This window comes from Cnephaeus nilssonii (assembly GCF_951640355.1).
Source record: "Cnephaeus nilssonii genome assembly, chromosome: 4".
Classification (NCBI taxonomy): domain Eukaryota; kingdom Metazoa; phylum Chordata; class Mammalia; order Chiroptera; family Vespertilionidae; genus Cnephaeus; species Cnephaeus nilssonii.
This window is the reverse complement of record NC_137075.1, coordinates 100406445-100420224: the sequence shown is the minus strand read 5'-3', so window position 1 is coordinate 100420224 and position 13780 is coordinate 100406445. Positions and strand designations below refer to the sequence as shown.

The window sequence follows — 13780 nt, the reverse complement described above, 5'->3', positions numbered from 1 at the left end:
AACATTTAAAATGAATTTCTCTCATCGGTGATTTTTTGCTTAGTCTTGCTCTAATGTGCTATGGTAGAATTTTGATCTCCTAGAATGCATTTTGCTTCAGTTTTCAAAAGTGAAAATCGTGATCTAATCATTATGTTGTACACCTGAAACTAAATTATACCTTGACTTTTTTAAAATAAAAAAGTGAAAACAAAGGCATATCTTGGATATAAGAAAAATTTTCCCGTCATAAAATATGGAAAAATGAGATTTACTGAAAAAGTGGTCTGTGACAAAAATTTAATCTTTGTGTAATTCCATTTTCTATTATAGCCACAGAAATGAGGTCTTACAAAAGGAACCTTCCAAATGAATATTCAGGATCATTTCAGGAGACTTTTTTCCTAGCACAAATACATCTTGCAGTATGAGAAATTAATATACACTTTATACACTTCAATAATTGGAGGGAAATTTGATAACAGTTAGTGGCTTGTGGAGGAGGAGGGAGCATTTTATAGAAGGAAAATAAAGAAATGTCCTCTATCTAGGTTCAACATTTACGTGACAAAGAATTACGCTTAAACCAGGAACTGGAGAGATTGCGTAACCATCTTTTAGAAACAGAAGATTCTCACACCCGTGAGGCTTTGGCTGCAGAAGACAGAGAGGCTAATCTAAGAAAGAAAGTCACAGCGTTGGAGGAAAAGCTGGTTTCATCCTCTAATGCAATGGAAAATGCAAGGTACCTTTCTCCCTCTTTTAGTCTTAATATTAACACTTCTTGATTATAAGACTCAATAAGCATTTTTCATATTTTGCCTAATTTTTTTCTCACAAGATTTATTTTGTCTATTTTACAGACGAAGAAACTTAGAGAAAAGAGGTTTAGTAACCTTCCTGAGGTCAGGCACAGTGTGTGGGGGTTTCATACTGGGGTCTAACTCTTAACTAGATCTGGCATTCAAATTGAGGTTTCTTGGAATCTTAACCATTCATTACCTAAATAATTGCTTCTCATCATTTTAGGAGTTTAGACTTAAATCCCAATTGATTCATTTAGTTTTCAAGCTCCTAAAGGACTAATTTAATTAAATTTGTGTGATTTTATTTTTAATCAAATGATCTGAGGTTGAACAAGGTTTGGCTCTGAGAGAGAGAGAGTAAAGGAAGTAGCAAGGTGAAGAATTAACCTGGGTCAGTAAGAATTAACTCTTGGTTTCTTAGAACTTTTGAATAACCAGGTCCCTATTTATATATATATATATTTTTTTTTTCTTTATTGATTAAGGTATTACATATGTGTCTTTATCCCCCCACTCCACTGCCCCTCCCACCCCCCACTCATGCCCTCACCCCCCTGGTGTCTGTGTCCATTGGTTAGGCTTAAATGCTTGCATACAAGTCCTTTTGCTGATCTCTTTCCCCCCTCTCTCTCCCCTCCCCTTCCTTCCCTCTGAGGTTTGACGGTCTGATCGATGCTTCTCTGTCTCTGGATCTGTTTTTGTTCATCAGTTTATGTTCATTATATTCTATAATGAGTGAGATCATGTTATTTCTCTCAATAAAATGTCTTTTTTTTCTTATGACAAAACATTTTATTTTTCACTTTAGGAAAACCACATAAGCCAAAAGAACATAAAGCTACAATCCCACCCACCCTCAAATAATCTTTTTTGTGTGCCTTTACATGCTTCTATATATTTGTGTACATATTACATATATATTTTTTAAAGCAAACTAGAGATTATATATTCATACTGTTTTATAAACTGCTTCTATTACTTAATATGAGTATCAGTACAAGTTAAGCCATGTGTTCCTGCAATATCATTTATGGCTACAGAGTGTACCATTATTTGGATTGCCATAATTTCTTTAAGCCAGTCATTTATTATTGGACATGTAGAGTTTCAACTTTTCAAAATTACTAAGAGTGCTATCATATCTCAAGATAGGTATTTTTGTGTTGATGACAAATTATTTTCTTGGCATAAATTTTTAGAAATGGAAGTTTGGTTCAAATGTTTTTTTAAAACTTTTGAAATGTACTGCCAAATAATCTTACAGAAAAATAATGTCTATTTATAGTTCCATTTAGTGATATGCACATCTTTAAAAAAATTTTTTTAAAATATGTTTTTATTGACTTTAGAGAGAGGGGAAGAAAGAGGGAGAGAGAGAGAGAGACATCCATATGAGAGCGAAACATCTATTGGCTGCCTCCTGCACTCCCCTTACTGGGGTTTGAGCCCCCAGCCCAGGCATGTGCCCTGACTGGGAATCGAACCAGCAACCTTTTAGTACATGAGAAAGCCCTCACCCAACTGAGCCACACAAGCCAGGGTGATATGCACATCTTTTAACTTATTTTTTTACCATGTGTGATGCTGAAGGAGATAGTAAATATATCTGCAAAGAAATTGTGGGCCAGTAGAGACAATACTTCTGAGAATGAACTCCTCCCTCACATTGTAGGGTATATTATTATGCCTTCAGGCTCAGAAGGAAAGCTTGTTTAAAATGAGAATGAGACTAATGGATGATCATTTGTGTATGTGTTTCACAAAGGCAGAAAAATAAAATCACACAAATTTAATTAAATTAGTCCTTTAGGAGCTTGAAAACTAAATTTTCCTCATGTAAATTTTCCTCAGACTATGAAATTGATACTTTTTCTTTAAATTTTCAGGCCCTTGTTTTCTCTAATTAAAACTAGTCTCTGCCCCCTTTCATTTACCCTTCATAATTGCCAGAATAACATTCATTGAGTAGAGCTGTGATCTTGTTACTCCTTTTTCCAAAATCAGTAGTCTTATTTCTCACTATCATCTACATTACCCAAACTTTATCATTCAGTTCTTCAGATACAGCTATTTTTCTATTTCTTTCTACTTTTTGTTTATATTCTTTCTTCTGCCTGAAAGTGGGCCTGATCCCTGTTTTTCTGTCAATCCCACCTGTTCTTCAAATAGCATTTTCTTCTTAAAGAATGCTTTATTTTTCACCCCACTCCTCAAACCCAAAACCAAACCCTGGTGTGATACCATTTCCTTTGAACCCGCATAATAATTTGAGTCTTTGATAGGGCACTTCTATTTTACTTTAGGGTACAGATAATGTTGACCCATCTTACACTTTCTCTCACCCAAATGGAATGTAAGGTTCCCGAGGGTAGGAATGATGTCATTTATTTTGTACCCTTCCCACAAGCATATATTCTCACACATAGTTTAATAGATGTTCATTAAATATTTTATATAAGTAATTCAAATCCACAAACCTACCTAACAACAGTAACATGTGGTAACCTGTTAACCTCTTGAGTGACATCACAGCTCATTTAATCTTTACTATCTTTGAGTGATTTTCTAACCAGCCAAGTTGAATACGACTCAGGGACATTTAAGGGCAGTTGTCGCCGGTTTATCAATTTACTGCTCTTTCCACAAGAGGGTGCTACTGGGTAAAGTTCTTCAGAGTAGCTGCTCTAAAAGGACTTTGATGGGCTTCTCGAGTAAGAATTTAACTGGGTATTAAAAACCCAAGAAAGACTATTACAATATTTTGTATATAATAATTATACATTAAAGAAGTACATCAATGACATAAGCTTGGATAGGTGCTATGTAAATCTCTTAGGGGACTCTGATTTATTATTTGGGGCAGTTGTAGGGGTTATTTAATACACACAGAAAGATGATGGTAAAAGATAATTAACTAGTAATCAGAGCAGTTAATCTATGGGCTCACCTTAGGAAAGCTGTGACTTCATCATGATTTCACATGTTAAAAGCATGGGGGTGTCATAGAATTCATTGCTCATTGGATTGGTAGCTGGACAAAATGCCTTCAAAGGGCCCTTAGAACTTAGAATTTTATGATAAATTACATCATAGAGTTGCTTGCTGTTTGTAAATTTTCCTCATGGTGACAGTTCTTATTTACGCAATGCTGTCTGTAAAATTGATTGCCATTTAGAGTCACTTTCACAAGAAGGATGGTTAAAAACAAGGAGAACAAAGATCAGAGGCACTCTTCAAGTTTCTTTAATGCAATAAAATATAGGTCACATTCATGGAGACAGAAAGTAGAATTATGGTTGCTGGGGGAATGGGGAGTTGTTGTTTAATGTGTGTGGTGTTTGGCTTGGTAAGATGAAAAAAGTTCTGGAGATGAATGGTGGTGATGGTTGTACAATAATGTGAATGCACTTACTAGTAGTGCCACTGGACTCTACACTTAAAAATGATTAAAATGGTAAATAGTATACATATTTTACCATAATAAAAAAAAAGTAGGAAAGAGACATCATCTTGTTAAAGTTATCTAAATATTATGAAGTCTAATTTGCATTTATTCCACTAAAATGTACGGAAAATGTTTCATCTTGTAAAGAACCTAAATAGAAACAGTTTGACTTTTATTCTTTTTATTTGAAGCCATCAAGCCAATTTGCAGGTAGAGTCATTGCAGGAACAATTGAATGTAGTCTCCAAGCAAAGGGATGAGACTGCCCTGCAGCTTTCTATGTCTCGGGAACAAGTAAAGCAGTATGCTCTATCACTCTCCAACCTGCAGATGGTACTAGAGCATTTCCAGCAAGGTAAGTAGTATGGTTAGTCTCTCACTGAAGAAAAATTATCCTAGATATTGGAAATTATGGCTTATTTCAGTGCCATTTTAGATTAGGCATGGGGATATGGATGTCTTTGAAAGGTTACCCACTAGTAGGGGCGAAGATAAGTAGCCATCAACAAGTTAATTTAGACTGCTTTTATAATTAAGACTAGAGAACATAAACTCTATATAGTAATTATTAAAAATTTAGTATGTCATGGGCTATACTAAGGTAAGTGTTGGGTAACTATAAGTGTAACAAAGAAAGGATGATCACGTGATAACGAGGGGGATACAAAGGAAGAGAGAGGCACTGGTAGAAAAGATGGTTAGGTTTTTGAGATATTGGTTGGAGATTGAATCCACTTCAAAGAGTTAATCATTAGTAACTGCTGTCCTTTGAAATATTGATGAGCCTGTTCTTAGCTCTTCATCTATACTTTGAGGTAATTACGTTTTCTAGTCCTGGTGGAAAATAATTTTTGGAGACACAATAGTGACTGGAGCAGTTTTACCCTGATAACTGAGTATGCTTTCTCACATCTATCTCCCATCCTCAGATTTACCCCCTTAGATCATTCACCCATCCATTTGTTTATTCATACATTCAGTAATTACTGGCAATGAATTAACTGCTAGTGAGGGCAAGTGGGTGATTAGGGAATATGAGGCTAATGAAGCAACAGGAGTTCTAGTTTTGTGCCTAAAGTCAAACTTTAAATTTGTACATATTTAGACCTTCAGGGTTACTCATGGTTGAAATGAATTTTAAATATAAGATTTCTCTAGATCTACTCTATATAATACTAAATGGAATATGTGTACAAAGTATATGGTACTGGGGCCATAGGGAAAGCTTTGCCAAAGAGGAAATATTTGGGTGGAGTTCTGGAGGGAGGGAAGAGTTTGCAAGATGGACAAGCTGGAGAAGCAGTTAGGCAGAGGAAACTGATCTCATTACCTTAATTCCATTAACACTATCACTAAGGCATGTGTAATTGTTGAGACATAGGAAGTGTTTTTGTTGAATTATTAAAATTTCAAGTGGTTTAAAATTCTAATTTTATCGCACAATTGCAAAATACTATGTTTAAAATACTATTTTTTTTAAAGAAAAAAAAATACTTTTTCTTTAGAGGAAAAAGCTATGTATTCTGCTGAACTAGAAAAGCACAAACAGCTTGGAGCTGAATGGAAGAAAAAGGCAGAAAATCTGGAAGGAAAACTGATGTCAGTACAGGTTGGTTGAAATAATTTCCCTTGTAAATGTTATTTTTTATGAAACAATTTCTTATAGAATCTTGTCTCGGAAATAATCTCCAAAGAACTAATTTATTAAATATTATTTGAGTAACTAATCTGTACCCCATAGTGTGGTATAATAGTGAACAAGATACTCAGGATTTTCCTCATGTGACATAGAGTAGACGTAGCAAATATGAGATGATAGGACATTTTCAGTTTTTTAGCACAGATGAGTATTTTAGAGATCACTGAAGGGAAAAAACAAAAATTAATCTACAATTTTAACTTTATAATTTTCTCTTTTCAACAAAATATATTGGGTACTTTATTTCACATGGATTAAAATAATGTATGTTATCCCATTAGATTTTTCTTTTGCAGAATAATCCTTTAAAATATTTTTATCTTTATTGTTATGCTATATTTCATATATACAAAAATCATACATAAGATGTAAATAAAATGAACCTTCATGAAGAGATAAGACACCAAAGTGACTTGCTTTTAGATTTGGGATAAACTTTTCTAAGTCATGAATTGATGCTGGTGGAAAATAAAATTTGTTTACCTGTTGCTCAGGCACATTAATATTCCAAATAAATAAAGCCATATTTCCTATAAAGTTTTGAAATTATTAACTATTGAGTGGCTGTAAAACACTATCCTATATAATAAAAGGGTAATATGCAAATTGATCCTAATGGTGGAACGACCAGAACAACTGTTCGACCAGTCACTATGAGGCGCACTGACCACCTTTTGGTCCTATTCCCCGGCCGGCAGGCTCCGATCACCCAATGGCAAACGGGGAACCAGGGTGGGTGGCACCAGGCCAAGGCCCCCACCCTGCCAGTTGCCCCACACACAGAGGGCAACCCGTGGCAGGGGCAGGGCTGGCGAGCGGGTGGGAAGGGCCAACCTCTCGGTCCCTTCCCCCTGCCATCAGGCTCTGATTGCCCGATGGCAAATGGGGAACCAAATGGGGAACCGGGGTGGGGGGGCCAGTTGCGGGCAGCCAGGGAAGATGGCCTGATTGCAGGCCAGGCCTAGGGACCATACCCATGCACAAATTTCATATGCCAGGCCTCTAGTTTAGATAATATGTATAAAATATAGAGATAACAATACAGCAAATACCCACATACACCCAATATAAGAAATAGAATGACACCCTTTGAAATTCCTTATGCAAGTTTCCTCATATCATCCCCTTCTTACCACCTCCTACTCCAAAATTTTATGTTTCTCACCCTTTGTTATTTTTTATGGTTTTAACACATAGATTTATATCTCCAAACAATACATTGTTTGGTTTTACATATTTTTGAACTCTGTATTAAGTGGATTTATATTATATGTAGATTGAGAAATTTTTCTGAGACTTGCTTTTTTGCTTAGTATTATGTTCATGATTTTCAGCCATGTTACTGTGTGTTATTGTGTGCAGATGGTTAACTCTTTTTACTACTCTATTCATTGCATAATATATAATTTATTTACTTATTGATAAAGTAATTTTCATTATCTACTATGCAGACAGTGTGGTTATGAACTTCCTTGTTTATATCTTCTGGTACACATATACAAGAGTTTCTATCAGGTGTGTATCTTGATTGGAATTGCTGAGCTATGGGATATATATGAGCAATCAACTTGATTAGATGATGGAAAATTATTTTTTAAAGTAGTGCTTATTTAGTCCTTCCAGTGGTGCGTAAGAGTTCTTGTTCTACATCTTTGTCAGCACTTGACCTTACAAGAATATTTTCACTTTCTGCCAATGTGGGAGGGATGAAGGGCTATCTTCTTATGGTTTTAGTTTGCCTTTCTTTGACTACTAATATATTTTATTGATTTTTTACGGAGAGGAAGGGAGAGGGAGAGAGAGTCAGAAACATCGATGAGAGAGGAACATCAATCAGCTGCCTCCTGCACACCCCCTACTGGGGATGTGCCCGCAACCAAGGTACATGCTCTTGACTGGAATTGAACCTGGGACCCTTGAGTCCACAGGCCGACGCTCTATCCACTGAGCCAAACCGGTCAGGGCTCAAGCATCTTTTTATTTTAATTAATTTATGTATGTATTTACTTATGCATGTATGTATGTATTGATTTTATTTATTTTTTTGGAGAGAGTAAGGGAGATAGAGAGAAACATTGGTTTGAGAGCCAAACATTTATTGGCTGCCTCCTGCACACCAGGGGATCGACCCCGCAAACCAGACATATGCCCTGACCAGGAATTGCACCAGCAACATTTCAGTGCATGGGACGACATCCAAACAACTGAGCCACATTGGCCAGGGCGAGGTCAAGCATCTTTTAATGTTTATTAGCCATTTATGTTTACTTTATGGTCATCTCATTAATGCATTTAAAATGTATTTTATCCAACACTTTTAGTTGTTTCCATTGGGTCCAGAGTATCTAGTCTGTCACACTGTTTGAATAGAAGTCAGATATTTTTAAGCTAAATTTTTCAAATTTAAATGTAACATATATTTAGAAAAAGAATAAAATAAATTGGAAGAAACTGAAGAGGGAATTAGTAAAGATGAAAGCTAAAATTAATGAAATATAAACCAAACAATAGTAGAAAGAGTAACAAAATCTAAATGTTAATTTTTGAAAACATCTTAATGTAGTTTTAAGCTTTAACAATTTCTTAAATATAAACAAAATGAGATTTTTAAAATGTTATCTGAAAACTTATACTTTCTTTACACTAAATTTAGTTTATTCAGTTTGAATATTAAATTTTTAATGTGTACACACTTATGTGTACACACACATATACACTGAGTGGCCAGATTATTATGATCTCTGAACACATAATAATCTGGCCACTCAGTGTATATCCTATATAATAAAAGGCTAATATGCAAATTGTCCCCTCAACCAGGCGTTCGACCAGCAGGCAGGCTGGCCAACCACCCATGTCCCCTCCCCCTGGCGAGGCTGGCCAGACCCCACCCATGCACGAATTCATGCACCAGGCCTCTAATACACACACACACACACACACACACACACACACACACACACACACACTGCATGGCCAGATTATTATGCGTTCAGAGATCATAATAATCTGGCCACTCAGTGTATATACATTGATATATATGCTATACACACCTGTGAGATTTATTACAAGGAATTGGCATTTTGATTGTGGGGGCTGATAAGCAAGTCAAAAATTAGTAGGCTTGGCAGTCAAAATGGGAAGGTCACAAAATAGGCAGGCTAGAACTCTTAGACATGGGCCAAAGCTATTACCTACAGGTGGTCAGGAAGGAACATCACCAGCAGGATGGACTCCATGGGCAGCTGTCCACAGAAGGAATTCCTTCTCTTTTTCGGGGGAAGCCTCTGGCCTGCTTTCACTGACTTTCAACTGGTTCAATCAGGCTCACCCTGATTATCCAGAATAATGTGTCTTCCCTAAATCAAACTGATTAGAAACTTTGATTATATTTGTAAGATGCCTTAACAGCAACATCCTACCTAATAATAGATGAATATGCAAATTGACCACACCTTCGCTACGCCCAAGCCACACCCACCAACCAATCAGGACGAGTATGCAAATTACCCCAACAAAGATGGCGGCTAATTTGCATATCAAGACAGCGTAGAAAGAACCCAAGAGCTGCAGAAGGGAGCAAAGCTGCGGAGAAGCAAGCAAGCCGGGGGGAGGAGAAGGAAGGAATGGAGGCGGGGCCGGGGGAGAAGGGAGAAAAGCAGGCGGGCTGGCGGAGAAGGCGGGGCGGGCGACAAGGGAGGGGAGCAGGCAGGGCGGGGTAGAGTGCAGCAGGAAACCCTATTGCAGGATTTTTCCTGCAACGGGAACGCTAGTCTAGATTATATTTGATAGAATAATTGGGGATTATAGCCTATCCAAGATGACACACCAAAGAAGGTATCACATTCTGATTCAAGATGATAAAACTTGACCTGAAATTTACACGAGTGAATATTCTAGAATAGCTAAGAAAATTGTGTAAAGAAACAACAGTAAGGAGGGACTTTCTTACTAAATATCAAAATAGAGCCATAAATCAGTATTATATTGAGTAGAGTAGGAGAACAGGTGGGAAATCCAGAAACAGCTCAAGATATATTTGAGAATTTAAAACTAAACCCTAAGCTAAACTAATTTCAATTTAATGGGGAAAGGGTAGGTTATCTAATAAATGATATGGATACAACTGCTTTCTATATGGAACAAAATAAAATTGGACCCTTATCTCACATCATATACAAAATTAAATTCCAATTGTATTAAAGTAAGGACGCTCAACTGGGAGTGGTACTGGAAGTCTGGGGGTATCTTTGGTTATTAGAGTGACTACTACATGGTTCTCTGGCATTTAGTGGTCAAAGGCCAAGAATATTAAAAGTACTCCCATTGAGCACCATTATTTTAGAGATGCAAATATTTTTTAAAATATTAAATTTCTTGTAAGAAAATCGAAAAAATCACATGTATGTAAAGAGGTTTTCACAGAAGAGCAGATCTAGCTGTCCTGTAATCATGAGAAAACACTCAAATTCACTAGTAGTTAGGGAAATAAAAAGTAATAATGTAACATCACTTTATACCCATCAGGCTTACAAAAATTAAAAAGAACATTTGTTACTATCTTTCTTGACTTTCTGTATCTGCTTTTTGTAGCTTTTATTCAGTACTGTCACTTTTTTTTTTTTTACTTTTGTCACCATGTTGTCTTTTTGTAGTAGTCTTTTTCTGATTAGTTCCTCTTAACAGAGTATTATGTTGTAAAGTGTGGGTTCTATCTTTGACACTTAGTTGCTTCATCTTGCCCAAGGTCATCAACTGAAATGAAAAGTGTTGATGACTCTAGGAAGTCTAATAGCCCTATGTTTGTGAAATAGTTTTTACATGCTGCTTTTTATTTTTTAAATATTTATGTATGTATATATGTACCCTGGCCAGAGATTGAGCCCACAACTTTGGCATATTGGGATGATGCTCTAACCAGTTCAGCTATCTGGCCAGGGCTTTACTTGCTGCTTTTTTTGTTGTTTGGCGTTTGTTTTTTGTTTTTAATTAATCCTCACCAGAGGATATTTTTCCATTGATTGTTAGAGAGGGTAGAAGGGAGGGGAAGAGACAGAGAGAAACATGGATGTGAAAGAGATGCATTGTTTGGTTGCTTCCCTCAGGTAACTGAGGTAATGCCCTTGACCAGAATCGAACCCACAACCCTTCAGTCTGCAGCCGATGCTCTATCCACTGAGCCAAAACAGGTAGGGCTACCTGCTGCTTTTTAATGAACTTTTCTTCCTCAGGAACGTTTGGATGAAGCAAATGCTGCATTGGATTCAGCATCAAGACTCACAGAGCAATTAGATTTAAAGGAAGAACAAATTGAACAACTTAAAAAACAAAGTAGGTTTTTTTTTTTCTTTTCCTTTTTTTCTTTTTCCTATAAACTAGTATTGAATCAGTTGTAACCTTCCCCCGTGCATTGGTACAGTTGAGTGAGACCAACTTCCTTTGGTGGGTGACTTCCATTTCCATCTCCCATTAACCAATTTGCTTCCATTTGAATATGGTCCTAGTGAAATCACACTCATAAATTGGCCCTGGCTGTCCAGTTAATTTTCCTTGGTATTGAGGCAGTCCAGTTGTGTGGGCTTGACCCTGTTGACCATCAAGGGGATTAATTTGATTTACCTGATTTTTATGTTTATGACTTCTCACTAATCAGTCCTACTTAAGAATAGTTTAAAGGGAATTAAAGCCATCCTACTTAAAGCCATCTGATGTGTTAGAGAGTGCAATATCATCAAGTAAAAGTAAATTTTTGTTTAATGAATGTCTGGGCATAAATAGCTTTTTATGATTATAGATGGTGCTTTACATAACGGCCACTCATGTATTTTTTGATGCTTGTAAGGTTTCTCTTAAGCTTTGTCAGTTCACTAAGTTGAGTCCTGTGTTTAGGATTATGAATTGGGTCTCAGAAAATCAGGTGGTTCTTAAGTGCTTTGTAGAATCTAACTTCTGACAAGGATGGCATGTGCTCATTTAATCTCTGATTTAAGGGTCCCCAAGAAGTTGAAGCTATTCTAGGGCTGCATTTTGTAGGTAATGATGTAAGATTGTCTAAAGGTGATAAAGGGATCTAGAAATGCAGCAACTTTAGGTGTCTGGGTTAGTCATAGTAGCACCATAGCACATAATTAACTTTTCCCTTGGTCAAAGTTCATGTACCACCTAAAATAAAATAGAAATTAGAAACAGGCAGAAGTAGAAGGAGATGGCACAGCAGAGATACTATCGGACAACAGAAACAGGACTTGGAGGCTAAGGAGGCAAGCAGACAAGAACCTCTGAAACATGGATACCAAACGACAAGCCAGAGTAAGTGGGCCTACATCCAGCAGGAGTCAGGAGATAAGAGGTTTTTAGGAATACAGAAAATAATAAGGTAGATCAAGTGAGGTCATTTCTCTTGAAATAACTTCATTTGGAGGCAGATTACTGGCCAACTAAAAGCCCTCCGTTTACTTTGTAGGACTTGGCTAGCCTGGGAGTTCTAAATGTTTCAGAGGGCCTGGAAGCTGGCAGCAAGCACACAGTTTTATATTGAGCACCATGGATATTTTATGTAACATTTACTGTATATTAAGTCTTACTTCTTTTACTCGGCACAGCAACTTTAAAGTAGGTAGTACTAGTTCCATTTTATAAGCTAAAGAAGCTGAAATTTGAACTCTGATGTTTTACCCTTGGCCAAAGTTCATGTTCTTTTCATGTTACGTCTTTCTTCCTGTCAGGAAAATGGCTTTTTATAGACTGACTTATATTTGTTCTGTATATCTCCATCTCCTTTGAAGAAGGACAGTATCCTCTCTGTTGTACCCTCAATGTTGAAATGGTTGCTCTTATCTGGAGACAGTATTTATTGGGAAAATTAGGTTGAAGGCTAGTGCAGCTACAGCATTATCTGGAAGACATGAGCAACTCAGAGGGGACACACTGGCACCCAAGGGATTAGCCAGAGAATTGCTATCTCAGGGTAGGGCTAACTAATGGAGGTGAAAAGCAGTATTCTGAACCAACTCCTCGGTCTGTGACAGCTCAGTGTTGTATGTCATGCTATTAGAATGTCTGAAGCCACATCCCCTTTTAGACATCTACCTGAGTTATTCTTATCATAGTTGATAAATATCAGAATTCCTACACTACTTAGTACTTATTCAGGCACCCATTTAAGCTCTCAGTAGTAGATTTTCAGGTTATAAATGACAAGGCTCAAGTGGCCTAGGTCCCTATTCATGTAAAAAAATTACAATTAATATTCATTGTAAATGTATAGTAGCTTTGAACTTATTTTGTGGAGTCAATATTAGCTGTAGAAAAAGCCCTAATTATGCTTATACAACTGATATTTGAAAGGGCAGGCAAAAGGCCAGTACTGCATAGACAGGAAGTAGGGAGTAGAGAGAGTTCTCTTACGCCTTTAAGCTATTCTTGCCATTTACACTCCTCTTAACATTCTGTTTTCTTTTATTACCTAAGTACTTGATATTGCTTTTATATCTCTAAACTCAAATGTGATTTTATTTTCTCAAAGCTACACTCTTGATTTGATAATATAAATAAAACTTTGATTGGCTTGGTTGTTTCAAAAGAATCATTGTATATTTTCTTTCACAGATCATTAAGTACTTTAAATGTTGATTGATGTTGTAATACTGTACTTTATTTTTAACACAAAACTTGGCCAGACAGCAAAAATATTTGCCAGGAGAAACAAGTTTGAAAAGGACAGATTGGCTTTTGTTGCAAGAAAGTACATAGAGACTTGAATCGTAGAGGCAAAGTATTGTTTTATTTCTAAGCATATGTGGACTGATGATTAGTTGATATGCAGTTTCAACATTTAAACAATATTAGGAA

The 13780-nt window shown here is 36.5% G+C and overlaps 1 protein-coding gene and 1 pseudogene across 3 annotated transcripts in view; one reads left to right on the top strand and one right to left on the bottom strand.

The window, feature by feature from the left end:
• LOC307097890 (dCTP pyrophosphatase 1-like) overlaps positions 1–13780 on the bottom strand; it is a 447295-nt pseudogene that overhangs the window by 12369 nt on the left and 421146 nt on the right. The gene's annotated exons all lie outside the window — the stretch shown is intronic.
• Positions 1–13780, top strand: part of TRIP11 (thyroid hormone receptor interactor 11) — a 72010-nt gene that overhangs the window by 37376 nt on the left and 20854 nt on the right. For both annotated transcript variants that reach the window (XM_079768114.1, XM_079768113.1), the window contains exons 13-16: positions 531–724; positions 4422–4585; positions 5736–5839; positions 11161–11260. In XM_079768114.1, the coding sequence (XP_079624240.1) occupies positions 531–724; positions 4422–4585; positions 5736–5839; positions 11161–11260 (562 nt within the window). The remainder of the gene's footprint in view (positions 1–530; positions 725–4421; positions 4586–5735; positions 5840–11160; positions 11261–13780) is intronic.